At 30.6% G+C, this 12,568-nt stretch overlaps 1 protein-coding gene across 3 annotated transcripts in view; it reads left to right on the top strand.

Moving 5' to 3' along the window:
- The window catches only part of LOC115888295 (calexcitin-1), a 233,935-nt gene that overhangs the window by 140,010 nt on the left and 81,357 nt on the right, over nucleotides 1–12,568 (top strand). Inside the window, exon 1 of one of the 3 annotated variants that reach the window (XM_030907972.1) lies at nucleotides 10,793–10,906. The exons of the other annotated variants lie outside the window; for them this stretch is intronic. Coding sequence (XP_030763832.1) covers nucleotides 10,832–10,906 — 75 coding nt within the window. The 5' untranslated portion in view covers nucleotides 10,793–10,831. Of the gene's footprint in view, nucleotides 1–10,792; nucleotides 10,907–12,568 lie in introns of those variants that run through there. 3 annotated transcript variants of the gene reach the window in all.

The following is a 12,568-nucleotide window of genomic DNA, read 5'->3' as shown; positions in this document are numbered from 1 at the left end:
GGCCACTGCTATTTCTCCCATTCTTTCCTTTTAAAAGGCGACCCCACGCCTAACTGCTCTCATTGTGGCAACCAATTAACAGTGTCCTCCAATCCTCCTAATAGAATATCCCTCCTTCAATAACTTAAGACAATCATTTGGTCTGAATGGCGATCTGGCTTCCGTTCTTGATGCTAATAACCTACATTCTTTGTTCCAATTTATTAGGGTATTGGGTTTGGGTTCATTAATATAGTTTAATTTAACTTTAATTTGATCAAAGCCGCTAAATGGCCCAGCAGCTGATGCGGCTTATATAAAATTCTTCTTCTTCTTCTATAAAATTTTATCTGATATGTTTATTTACGGTTGTAATTAATATAAGAGTAGTATTGTTTGATGAATAATATTGGTCACATTATCAATATATCGAGCTGATTGGGAAAATTATTTATTTTATTAACAAAAGTATGGTCCATGGACATTTTTTAAAAGCAATGTTCTTTTATTGTTCTTAAGAGAAATTTGTAAACGATACTTTTATTAGCACTCAGCATGGTTTGATATAAGTCCATTCAACTAGTATTTATTATGCAGTGATTTAGACAATTAAAACTAGAAAAACAAAACCAAATTCGTAAACTAAACTTTGCTACAGACCACAGTATAAATGTTAATTTACTATAACCAGAAATAATAAATAATTAGTAATTGTTTATAATAATTAGTATGTTTTGTTCATGAGGTGCAATACCATGGATTATAAGCCGATAAATGGTAGACCGCTAATTAGTCACTGTTTTATATATTTTTTACTATATTGTAATTAATAATATTAGAGAATGATTAAAACTAAATATTCTTGTGTAACCTTCGAGGAATAACTGTTTTCATATCAGTTTTTCCATGTTTACTTATTTTTCGAAAGCCACCACAATGTTTGACCTTAACTGCTTCGTACTATTTCCAGAAATGTTTTACGAAATATTTCCAGAAATATTTCCTAAAATATTTCGGGGACAGTGTAGAGGCTGTTTAAGAAAATCTAAAAATAAAATAGTTATTTGTTGTAAACACTGCATTAATTTGTAACATTGCATTAATCCAATGGAGACTAATCGTCAGCAATGGTTTACTAATAAACCAATATGCCTAATGGACGTTGACGGTGGTTAAGTGCTTCCTTCTATATAGTGTCATTCAAAATCATATTGTTAAAGATACAAACGTTAATAAAATATAAACCAAAAACGTTGTGTTATATATAATAGATATTACATAATAAAGAAATATAACTTTAAACATACATAATAGTAAATGTATCTGAAATTAAACATCTATTTTAATCATTATCGGTTATTACAGCTGTTTCTATGTTTGAAACCAACCCAATCGCTAAATAACATTTATTTGTATACAGTACTGAATAGGCAGTTTCCACGAGTTTCGATTTATCCGAATTAAAGTTGTATACAACTAAACCTGGCGCCAAGTAAAGTGGGGATATTAATCAAGCTGCTTCAGCAACGGATAACTATCTATTCAGAGAAAAGCTATAAATTTAAATACCGCTTACCGGAAAACTGATTGGAACATTTTTCGATAAAATATAAATATGAAAAATTTGAGACTTAGTCGGATCTATCTAAGTTTTTATTAGATATACCAAAAAACTGTTTGATTTTAGAATATATTTTTACAAAACCATTGCTTATAAAAAACTTTGACTAGGGTGTCCCATTTTCGTATGTTTTATGGGGTTCTATGCGGTATCTAACGTCAAACTAATTTATGCATGTAATTTATTTTGAATTGAGTTCTGGAATACCCAACGATGCTTTAATTTCACGATACAGGTCGATCTTTTTCGATCAGATTACGTACAGTATCGATCTTTTTTTGGGTGACTGCCGTTATTGGTGGACCTGTTCTTGAATCGTCGCTAAGACTAATACATCCCGTTTAAATTATCCCTACCAACGAGAAATTGTCGACTGATGTGGTCCTTCATTGCAGAAGGCTGGGGCTAAGATGGGCTGGTCACGTATGCAAGAAAACCGCATACCAAAATCTCTGCTTTCCGGTGAGCTTGTTGACGGTAAGAGAAGGCCGGGTGGACAACTCAAAAGGTACAAGGATATTTTCCACGAAAACTTAAAGGGGATTAACAAGCAGAATAAGTGGCAAGAAGCAGTTCACAATAGAACGGAATGGAGAAGAATTGTAAACCCAGTTAACAGCGACAACCAAAAAGTAAAGAAGCAATGCGATTTTTGAATGTCCGGAGTGCGGTAGACAGATAACATCACGTATTGGGCTTTTCAGTCACAGAAAAACTCATGAAAGAAAACGCCTTGCGTGACCATCTTCTGATGCGTGTCAAATAGAAACCAACTCGGCAAGGCATTCTTGTTGAGATAACTGTATTCGAAAATTCTAAAAATTATTGCGCAAAAATTTTCTCGGCTTAATTCCGTTTTTCGACTGACTCGGCAACTTCAAAAATACAGTTTAGGTACAGCTTTAAACGAAGCGGTCTAAAACTTTGGCGTTAAGTTAACTAAAGATGATAGTTAATTTTGACATTTGATATTAAGTTAATAAGCACCTACGTTTCTATATGCAAAATACAGTGTGTTTCAAAAAACGGGTGCTATCTCTCGTAATTCCTCACGTAAAAATAATATTTATTTTTCATATTAACATAAGTCCGATTCTGCTTTGTTTCGTAGCTACAGGGTGTTAAAGTCTTAATAATCTTTCAATTTATTACAATTTTCTTCCAAATACTTTTAGTGATTCGAATGAAATTTTGAGGGTAAAAGTGACTATAACTGCTACATATTTTAATGATAAAAAAGTGTCGATAAATTCATCAGGGACGTGCATATGGGTTATCACTGGAGTATTTAAAAAAACACATGTGCGGCACTGACTTTTTTCTTTTGATATTAAATTTGTGTAGGCCGTTTAATGCCAATTAAAAGTTATCTCGTGATATTTTGTTTAATTCAGCCTCCTTCATGAGATAAACGCAATTTTACTAATCACAATTAATAAATTATATATTTTACCTTATTTATTATTAAATATTATTACTGTTAGTCCAACCTACAGCAATTTCTAATAAAAGAATATTAGTACATATTTAAAAAATTGTAACATCTTGTAACTCTAAAACTATGCATTTCTATATCCATGTTGATAGGAACTTTTTTTCAAATTTTTTGATGAGGAATCAATGAGTACTTATTTAAAACTTTCGCAAGTTAGTGATATTATTTTTTTAAAGGTTGCTATTAGACCTGGATCAAGGCAAAGTAATAAAACGGCGTTTATCTCATCAAGGAGGCCGAAATCGACAAAATATCAAGAGACAACTTTTAATCGACATTAAACTGCTTACAGTATTGCGCTAGCAAAAAAAAGTCAGTGGCGTATATGCTTTTTTAGAAAAATATTCCTGTGATAACCCATATGCAGGTCCTTTTATTATTATGCATGTCGACACTTTTTTAGCTGTAAAATATGTCGCGTTTATAGTAACTTTTACCTCAAAATTTCATTCCAAACGCTAAAAGTACTTGAAGAAAAAAAATATAATAAATCGAAAAAATATTAAGATTTTAACACCCTTTAGCTATGAACAAAGCAGAATCGGACCTATGTTGATAAAAAAAATTAATCTTAATTTTAAGTGGGGAATCTCTCCACGAGAGATGGCACATGTTTTTTGAAACACCTTGTACATACATATAAAGAACAACCCTCGTATAGAAATATATTTAAGGAATCTGACAAAGGGTTTTTAATAATTATCAATCACTAAAAATCTGATTTTAATTTTGAGCCAGATCCAACAAATAAAAATAATTTAATAATATTTAAAATTGAGATTTACTTTTAATTAAACTCATGACATTCCCTACGGGTATTCCTTTTCCAGGGCATCAAACCCAGGGATATTTGACAAATTTCAAACTCAGAAATCAGTCCTTGTTTTTTATTAAAGCAAAAGTGTCTTTTAGTATTCCAGGCCGAACTCGGCTAGAAATTTAGAAAATGAATTGTTCAAATAAGGGCGCGCGACCTGCCTGTCCTCCCGAATCGCATCCCTTAAAATCCCCGGTAAACAGACGATTTACACTCTGTCTCTTTCTATCTTCTTCGTTCAAACGAGCTGTCGTAGTATGTCATCCATCCCCTCTTTCGACGTGTTAGAATCAAATAGGAGCGGCGGAACACCTGTTCCCCCCCAAGCTGTGTTTTAAGAAAAAAAATATTTTTTTTCGCAATTTCCAGGCTGCTGCTCTATTCGTTGTTTATTGTCATATGGCAAAAAAAGGTATTACTTTTTTCTTTATTGTCAATTTTTTACTCCCTATGTAAATAAATTCACAAGAGAAGAAATACTATTTCATCTTAAGGCACATTCTCACGACTCGTCTACTTGGCAAGTATTTTTAATGGCATACAGGGCCTGGCGAGAATGCGGCGTAGTTTCTATAATAAATAACTTAATGGCATACTAAACATTATAAAATAATAGTGAGGTGCCCGGTGGCGTAGAGGTACAGGCTCTCGTCTATCAATCTCAAGGTAGTGGGTTCGAATCCTACACCCGGCATTTCATCAGCCGACTATTTCTATTAAAATAAAAATAGTTTGGGTACCTAGGTCGACTCAGCCTTAAATGAGTACTTGGGATTCACAATCCTGAGGTGATAATAGGCAGTGGAAGCGTAGTACAAGCCACATTACCTCTTGCATGGCAAGCTGTACCTTGCTACTCCCAAGGCGTTAAACGCTATATACGGGAGCTATTATTATTATTTTAAAATAATAGTGGAAAATATATACAGTTTATACCAAATAAACTTTTAGTCACGGGACAGGTAGGTTAAATTATAGGTAGGTTTCCACTGAGGGAACATTGAGAAACATTTCTGTTGCCTCATGTTTCTATTTCTCGCGACTTGTTTAACTTATAAGCAACACATGTCAGGTAAAATTTTCGTTTCCATACTTAGTCGACTAAACAATTTACGTTGTTTCTGGTAACTTGTGCAGTGCAACCTAGTATTTCCACCTGATTGCAATATAGTGTAGAAATATGGATGCAGACGAAGAAATAGCATTAGCAGCTGCGGCGTATATAGTATTGACCACAAGAAAACGGAAAATAAAGCATACGTGTTGGGATAAGCCAAGTCTTCAAGAAAGAAAGCAATATGGTGACGAGCAGCTCATCAATGTTCTTGAAAAATACGACTTTTTTGGGAGAAGAATAACTAATGGTAGTGTAAACTTTTTTTACGAATGTCCATAACCGACCATGAATGGTTATGGTGTCAAATTACTCCCCGCATTCAGAAAAAAGACACAACTCGTTTACCCTTCACTGTTTACTCGAATAACTGTTTTTGTTACAAGTTGCGACGCGACGTTTGTTTCCACTGCGGCAACAATACGGATTTGTTGCTGCATGTTGCTCACTGTTTCCGAATGTCTTTTGAAGTTTACCGCTCAGAATGGAAACCAGCAACAAACAGGAACATTTGAAATTTGTTGGCAAAACAAGAAGAAACATAAAGGAAGTTTATGGAACATTTTTAGGAACAAGCAACAGCAACACAAAAGTTCTTCAGTGTTCCTCCAGTGGAAACCTGACTTAAGCTTGACCGGCATGGCACAGCGTTGCCCACTTTTATATATTTTTTTTAGTCAAAATATTTTAGGAAACAGATATTATTTACATCAACAAAAATTGTTGCGATGAGTTTTTTTACGGCTATTAAGCTATCTTGTACACTTTGCACTAAAAGAGGTTCTAAAAAGAACAAGATTCGACTGCAAGGTCTACTAATAAATATTTTGAAGCTTAAAAGCATCACAAAACTATTTATTTAAACCAAAAACTCGTAATACAAAACTAAAGTGTCAAAACGAATGACAATGTCAGGGATTAAATAAATAACTGCGGCAACTTGACATTTTTTTACGGCAGAGCTACCACCTGAATCCCCAGCGCGAAATTTTAATTGCAGTTAGTCAGCACGGCGCCGAATATGTCCATGGTTGGCAACAATGATTTTAAAAATCGCGCCCTCGATTACGTACTAAAAGTTTAATTGATACGAAATGCATAAAACCAACATTATAAAAGAAATAATAGTGAAAAATAGCATATTCAAATGTTAAAAGATATTGAAATAGATAAAAATAACATTTTGCACCGTAATGCAAACAAGAATATAGGGAAAATATCCAACAACTGTCAAATCGAATGGTCTGAATCATTCCAGATCATTCGGAAATTAGCCAACCATACCATAAGATTGACAAATAAAAGTCTCACTTAACTTCTTTCAGAACCAAATGCTTTTGGAATCAGTACTTCTAAATCACATAAAAAAGAGATATATATACTTTTGAATTAAAATATCGTTATATTATAAAAAGAGTGTGAGATTGAGAGAGAGAGAATGAGAGAGATTAAAAAAGAAGTATTAGAGGATGGGAGCCCTAAATAACTGCAAATATTGTTCTGGGATAGCATATTTTGACCCCAGACACACGTCTGTGAGGTTTCTTTCGCGAAAAAAAATGATTATTTGGAATTTCTTGAAAAAATGTTTGGAAATTTATTTAGTTTTTAGTTAAAAAACATAATTTCTGGATAAAATGGCAACTTAGATAGTAGATTAAATTTACAAGAAAGAAAACCCAGAAACGATCCAGTGGTTCTCAAAATTTAACCAAAAAATCATTTTATTTTAATTTTTAAAGTTAAAATAACTTGGTTATTTTGGCTTATTTGAAAAACGGTAAAGAAAAAATATGTTTCTTTTATCGAGATCTACCAGCCCTCAAAATATTTTGCACTTATTTAAGACTCCCCCTGTATTACCACAGTATCGTGTCTTATCTTTAATTAGTGTATTTATTTAATTATAAGAAAAAATACTGAAAAAAAAACATTAAAATTTTTTTATAACGTAAGACTAATAGTAGAAACTTGGAAAAGACATTTTGGAAAAGACATTTTGAAACTGATGGCTGTGCTCAAGATCTTTTGGCGTTTCATTTATTATATATGAAAGGTCAACCACTTTGCCTAAAACTTAGAAAGTTACTTCTCCTACAGCATCTATCATAATTTCCGTAATACATATTTCATTATTGTCTATGTTGTACACTAACTTCTACCAACTGTCTAGATGCATTCTCAGAAAATGTACTTCTTGAGATTTATGGAACGAAAATTAACATAAATAAAAACATATTTTGCAATAAGTATATTGTAGAAAATTAAAATATATACAGGGTGTCCCGGAAATAAGTATTTCCCAGAAATAAGTATTTTAAGGGGTGGTAGATCTCGATAAAAGAAACATGTTTTCTCTTTATCGTTTTTCAAATATGTCCAAAATAACGGAGTTATTTTACTTTGAAAATTTCCAAAAAAAATTGATTTTTTGCTAAAATTTTAAGAACCACTGGATCTTTTCTGGATTTTCTTTCTTGTAAATTTAATCTAATACCTATGTTGCCATATTATCAAGAAATTATATTTTTTAACTAAAAACTAAAAAAAAATCCAAAAAATTTCGGATTTTCAAAAAAAACTTTTACGCGAAAAAAACCTCATAGGCATTATGTGGTTGAACTATACTACCAGTTAAAATACTTGCACTTATTTCTGGGATACCCTGTATATATATTACTTGGTAATATTACAATAAATATTAAGGTAAAACTCTTACCAATTTGGTATATCTATTGTCCAATGGAAGTTAACCAAAAAAAATAATAAATATATATAATATGATCGAAAAAAACGGGTCAGGGATGGCTATGAAATGAACATCGTTGTCATTTTATTTAATCACTGTTATTTTGATTTAAAACATTGGAAATGACATTCCAATGTTTTGAGTCAAAAACTATATTTAACTTAAAATAGTATAGAAAAATGTTAGTATTTTCCCTAGTAAATTGTTTAATAAAATAATAATAAATAAACTATAAATAATATTCTTATTAAAATAACATTTTACTATATAAAAAGGCTATGAAATATAATTATTGTGTTACAAACTAATAGGACAATCCATACTTGCCCCAACTTTAGATTAAATAAAATGTCTTAATTATTACTCCAATGTGAGAATGTTCTTATGTGATTTACATAAGACCATTAATGTAAATTGCACGTATGCTTGACTATCGTTTCATTAAATCTAATGTTTTCAATTTTTTATCACATATTTGTACAAAAGTAATTAATTGATGCCTGTAGATGGTAGTCAATATTGTATTGTATTCTAATAGCCCTATATTGTATAAACCTAACTATACAAAGATGGTTGTAAGTATTTTATTGTATCCTTAATGTAATATTCATTTATTGTGTAACCCTAACTATACAAACTTTACTAGTAATAATCCTTATTGTCTATGAACCTCGCACGTTCTTATCAAATAACCATATCAATTAATTTACATATACAGAGTGAGTCTTAAATAAGTGCAAATATTTTCAGGGCTGGATAAAAGAGACATACTTTCTCTTTACCGTTTTTCAAATAAGTCCAAAATAACCGAGATAATTTACTTTGCAAATTTCCAAAAAAAAATGATTTTTTGCTTAAATTTTCAGAACCGCTGGATCTTTTTTGGGTTTTCTTTCTTGTAAATTTAATCTATTACCTACGTTGCCATATTATCAAGAAATTATGTTTTTTAATTAAAAACTAAAAGAATTTCAAAAAAAATTCAAAATTTTTGATTTTTTTTCGCGAAAAATCATCATAATCGTGTTCCTGGAGTCGAAATATATACCCCTAAAACATTTGCACTTATTTAAGACTCACTCTGTATATCGTCCATACTATATCAAACTATCTTATGCGAATCTAAGTTGTTGCTAAAATTAAATAAAGTTCTTTTTAGGATGAGACATTATTTTCTAAACAAAGGATCCTTTTCAGATTTATATTTCAATTTTTTTTATAGCAATGTAGGTACATTATTTAATTATTGTAAGGTTAAAATCAATAAGATCATCAGTTATTTTAATGTTATCATCAGCAGCAGGAAGTTAAAAGATCAGATGAGTAAAATTCAAACGAAGTTGATAAAAAAGGGGTTCTAAATTGGTAACTTGGTTGGTTACTTACTCTACTGGGTTTTTAATTTGCCCAGTAATAAGTATAATTTAAAAATTATATTTTGTCCGTAAAGCGTTTTAAATTGTTTTGAAAAATCATTTTGGAAACGTTTCAGACTAGTGAGTCACTTTATACTCTTATCTAATCACGATATTAATAATAGTTTCAAGATTAACCAAATACTTTTTTTAACAAAAAATTGTAATTTTTTATTTAAAAAAGAGAATAAGGAAAATAGATTTAAAAAAAGGAAAAAGGTGTAATAGTGTATTACATACCGAGGAGAGAAGTGTTTCATTACTGTCGAGACAATAATGAAAACTTTCCTCCGAGGTTTGTATACTATTTTATTTACAACCACATCATTAACTAAAAAATAGGGACAGTATTTTATTTTGAAAAAAAAAACACATATGCGAAAATTTTTCGTTTTCTGTTTTGGCATTTCCATATCTATAGTTACCGGTACCAGTGGTTGTTATGGCGCAAACCTTGAACAGCAAAACAAACAACTGAGTGACAGTCTTGAATTTCTCGTTCGCTTTTTCGAATTTATATAAAATAGAAAGCCAGAATATTGTCGGAAAGTTCTGATAATGAAGCCTACTTTAATATTGGTACTCCGCCAGAACTTACAGAAGCTGAAAAAAGAGCAGAAGCCAGTTTACTTCCAGAGAAAAGTAGGGGACGATATGAAATAGCATTGAAAGTACAAAAAATGATGTGCCGAAAGAAATGCTAAGAATATTGCTTCGGAGACAGTCTTGATGATATATTTTAGCGACATGGCAAGGTAGAAAAAGCCATCTACTATTTGGGCTACGTACAGCATGATACGGACAATGCTAGAATTAAGGGAAAAGACTGACATATCAAAATAACACAAACTTGTCGCTTTTTTAAAACGCCAGAATGTTGGTTTTAAGCCAAAGAATTTTTTACCTTTTACATTTTTACCTTCAACAATAAATGTATTAAAATCTTCAATTATTATTGTTAATCTTCTTGTTTATTTTTGTTGACGTTAGATAAGTATTTGATAAAGATGTTACAAGAATATTTTGCTTAATTAAATGAGGCAAGAAATAAAAAAATGATGCGAGTGAGGGAAATGGGTGAGGGAAGTGGATGAGGGAAGAAATGTAGATAATTTGACACTTCCAAATTTTTTAAAAGTCGGTAATGTCAGTATTACATATGTGGTTGTAAATAAAAGTTATTAACTTAATGAGCTTAAACCAATTTCTGCCGCAACAATGGAAAAATATTAACATGAATATCACAATTGTTTATTATATGATACGCACTTTATAATATTATGTTAACCTCATCCTCGATACATATATCCGCCGTTACAAAGTATAAACACGCACTATTTTTGTTTTTTTTCTGTATAACGTTTATTATCACATACTGAGCTCTTGAAACTGATTTAAATTTTGATCCATATCTGTTATATTAAAAATCAAATTTTAATAAAGCCACAGCGTTAATAAACATACTTGTATTTTTTACACATTTTTATCGATAGTATGATATAGTAAAGACGATAAAATAAACCCGTTCTCCTTTTTGTTGTACCTATGTGTCGTAGTGTTTGTTATTGATGTCCTTTTTTTGATGTTTGCTTCTAGGCCGACTTCCCCTTCCCCCAGCGATAGGTATCGTTCGACGCCGCAATGGACGTATTAAACTATGGAAAAACCTTTCTCCATGACGTGTTGACGCGGGTCGTGCCCCGAAATTTTTTTCGGGTAGGTATTCGTAGAGGGGCGATGGGTGGCGATGTCCTAGGACCAGGGTTCGGTTCTTTCTTAATTGGAAATATATTACGCAAGTTTTGTACGTAGCAAATTGTATTTTCTACGTAGAAAATATATTGTGTAATAAAAATGTCGCCTGTAGGATGGCAAGGAAATCGTTATACAAAACCTTATTTGATTATTTTTTTCGAATAACTTTAAATTTAAAAATAATGTGTAGACCTTTGTGGCGCGTTCATTTCTTGAAACAAGTCTAGATTTTTCACCACTGGATGAAAAATCTACAAAATAAAATAGTTACTTTTTTGTAAACACCATTGCTTTGAATCCAAACGGAAACCAGCTTGTGAGTGAATTTTTACTAATGGAACGAATTTTCCTAAACGACAAAAAATGCTTAACGTGTCAGGAGGTATATTTATTCTCTTCTGGTCATCAGAACCAAAAAAATATTTAAAATATCTAAACAAGACTATTAAAGAACACTTTAGTTTTAAGCCGATATAGCCGATAATAGCATATCTGCTAAGAACTAAAGTAAAAATTAACATTCTTTAGTGTGTAGCTTTCTTTTCCAGTGACGAAAAATCCAGACTTCTTTCAAAAAACTTGAAATTTACTTTCACGATTTTTATAAAATTTAATAAAAATAATAATAAAAGTCTTTATTTGCAATTCAATATTAAGTAAACAAGTAATCTAAAGAAAACATTAATATTATCAAAATTACAAAAAGGCGAAAATCAGTGCTAAATTAAAAACCCAAATAGCCTGTTTATCTAACCTACAGCCACACAAAATATAATTAAAGCAATATAAAAATTATACAAACAATACAGAGAGCAGAATAAACACATTATTAAATTTAGTTTCAAATTGTTTTGTTAATAATCAATCAAAATGGCTGTTTGTATAAGGATTTACACTGTAATATGCTACGGTAATATAAATTATTTCAGACGATTAAAGATGCTTAATCTTAAATAATGTAATAAATGTAGTATTTTTTGTAACTTCCTTTAACAGGGTGATTTCAAAAATTCTCTACTAGTAATAAAAACACTCTACTAATGAAAAATAAAAAAAATTATAATATTTATTTATATCTACTCCAAACTTTTTTTCATAAATTGATATATAATAGAATAACAATAACATTGCTCTGTGATGCTAAAGATATATGCTAAATATTATTAATATTTTGGAATAACAAATGTAAATATCAGTCTATTGTTTTTCTAGTATGTTCCCACAGATAGGAATTTTACTAAATAAATGCTATACAGGGCGAATTTTAAATAAGTGCAAATATTTTTAAGGTAAAATATCGACCCTATTAATAATAAAATAAAATAAATAATATAATGAGGTTTTATTCGCGAAAAAGTGTTTTTAAAAATTTGGAATCTTTTCAAATTTTTTTTGGAAATTTTTTAGTTTTTAGTTAAAAACATAAAATATAGGTAGTCAACATAGATAGTAGATTCAATTTATAATACAGAAACCAAACAATAGATCCAGTGGTTCTCAAAATTTAAGCAAAATTCTTTTTTTTTAATCTTTCCAAAAAAATCCTGTATGGGTATTTCGCCACTGCACTGCAAGAAAATCTACAAAATAAAATAATTATTTTTTGTAAACACTTCTGCGTTA

Source organism: Sitophilus oryzae, unplaced genomic scaffold (genome assembly GCF_002938485.1).
Source record: "Sitophilus oryzae breed Bouriz unplaced genomic scaffold, Soryzae_2.0 scaffold_706_pilon_pilon, whole genome shotgun sequence".
NCBI lineage: Eukaryota > Metazoa > Arthropoda > Insecta > Coleoptera > Curculionidae > Sitophilus > Sitophilus oryzae.
The sequence above is the reverse complement of the archived record's forward strand: the minus strand, read 5'-3'. Positions and strand labels throughout refer to the sequence as shown.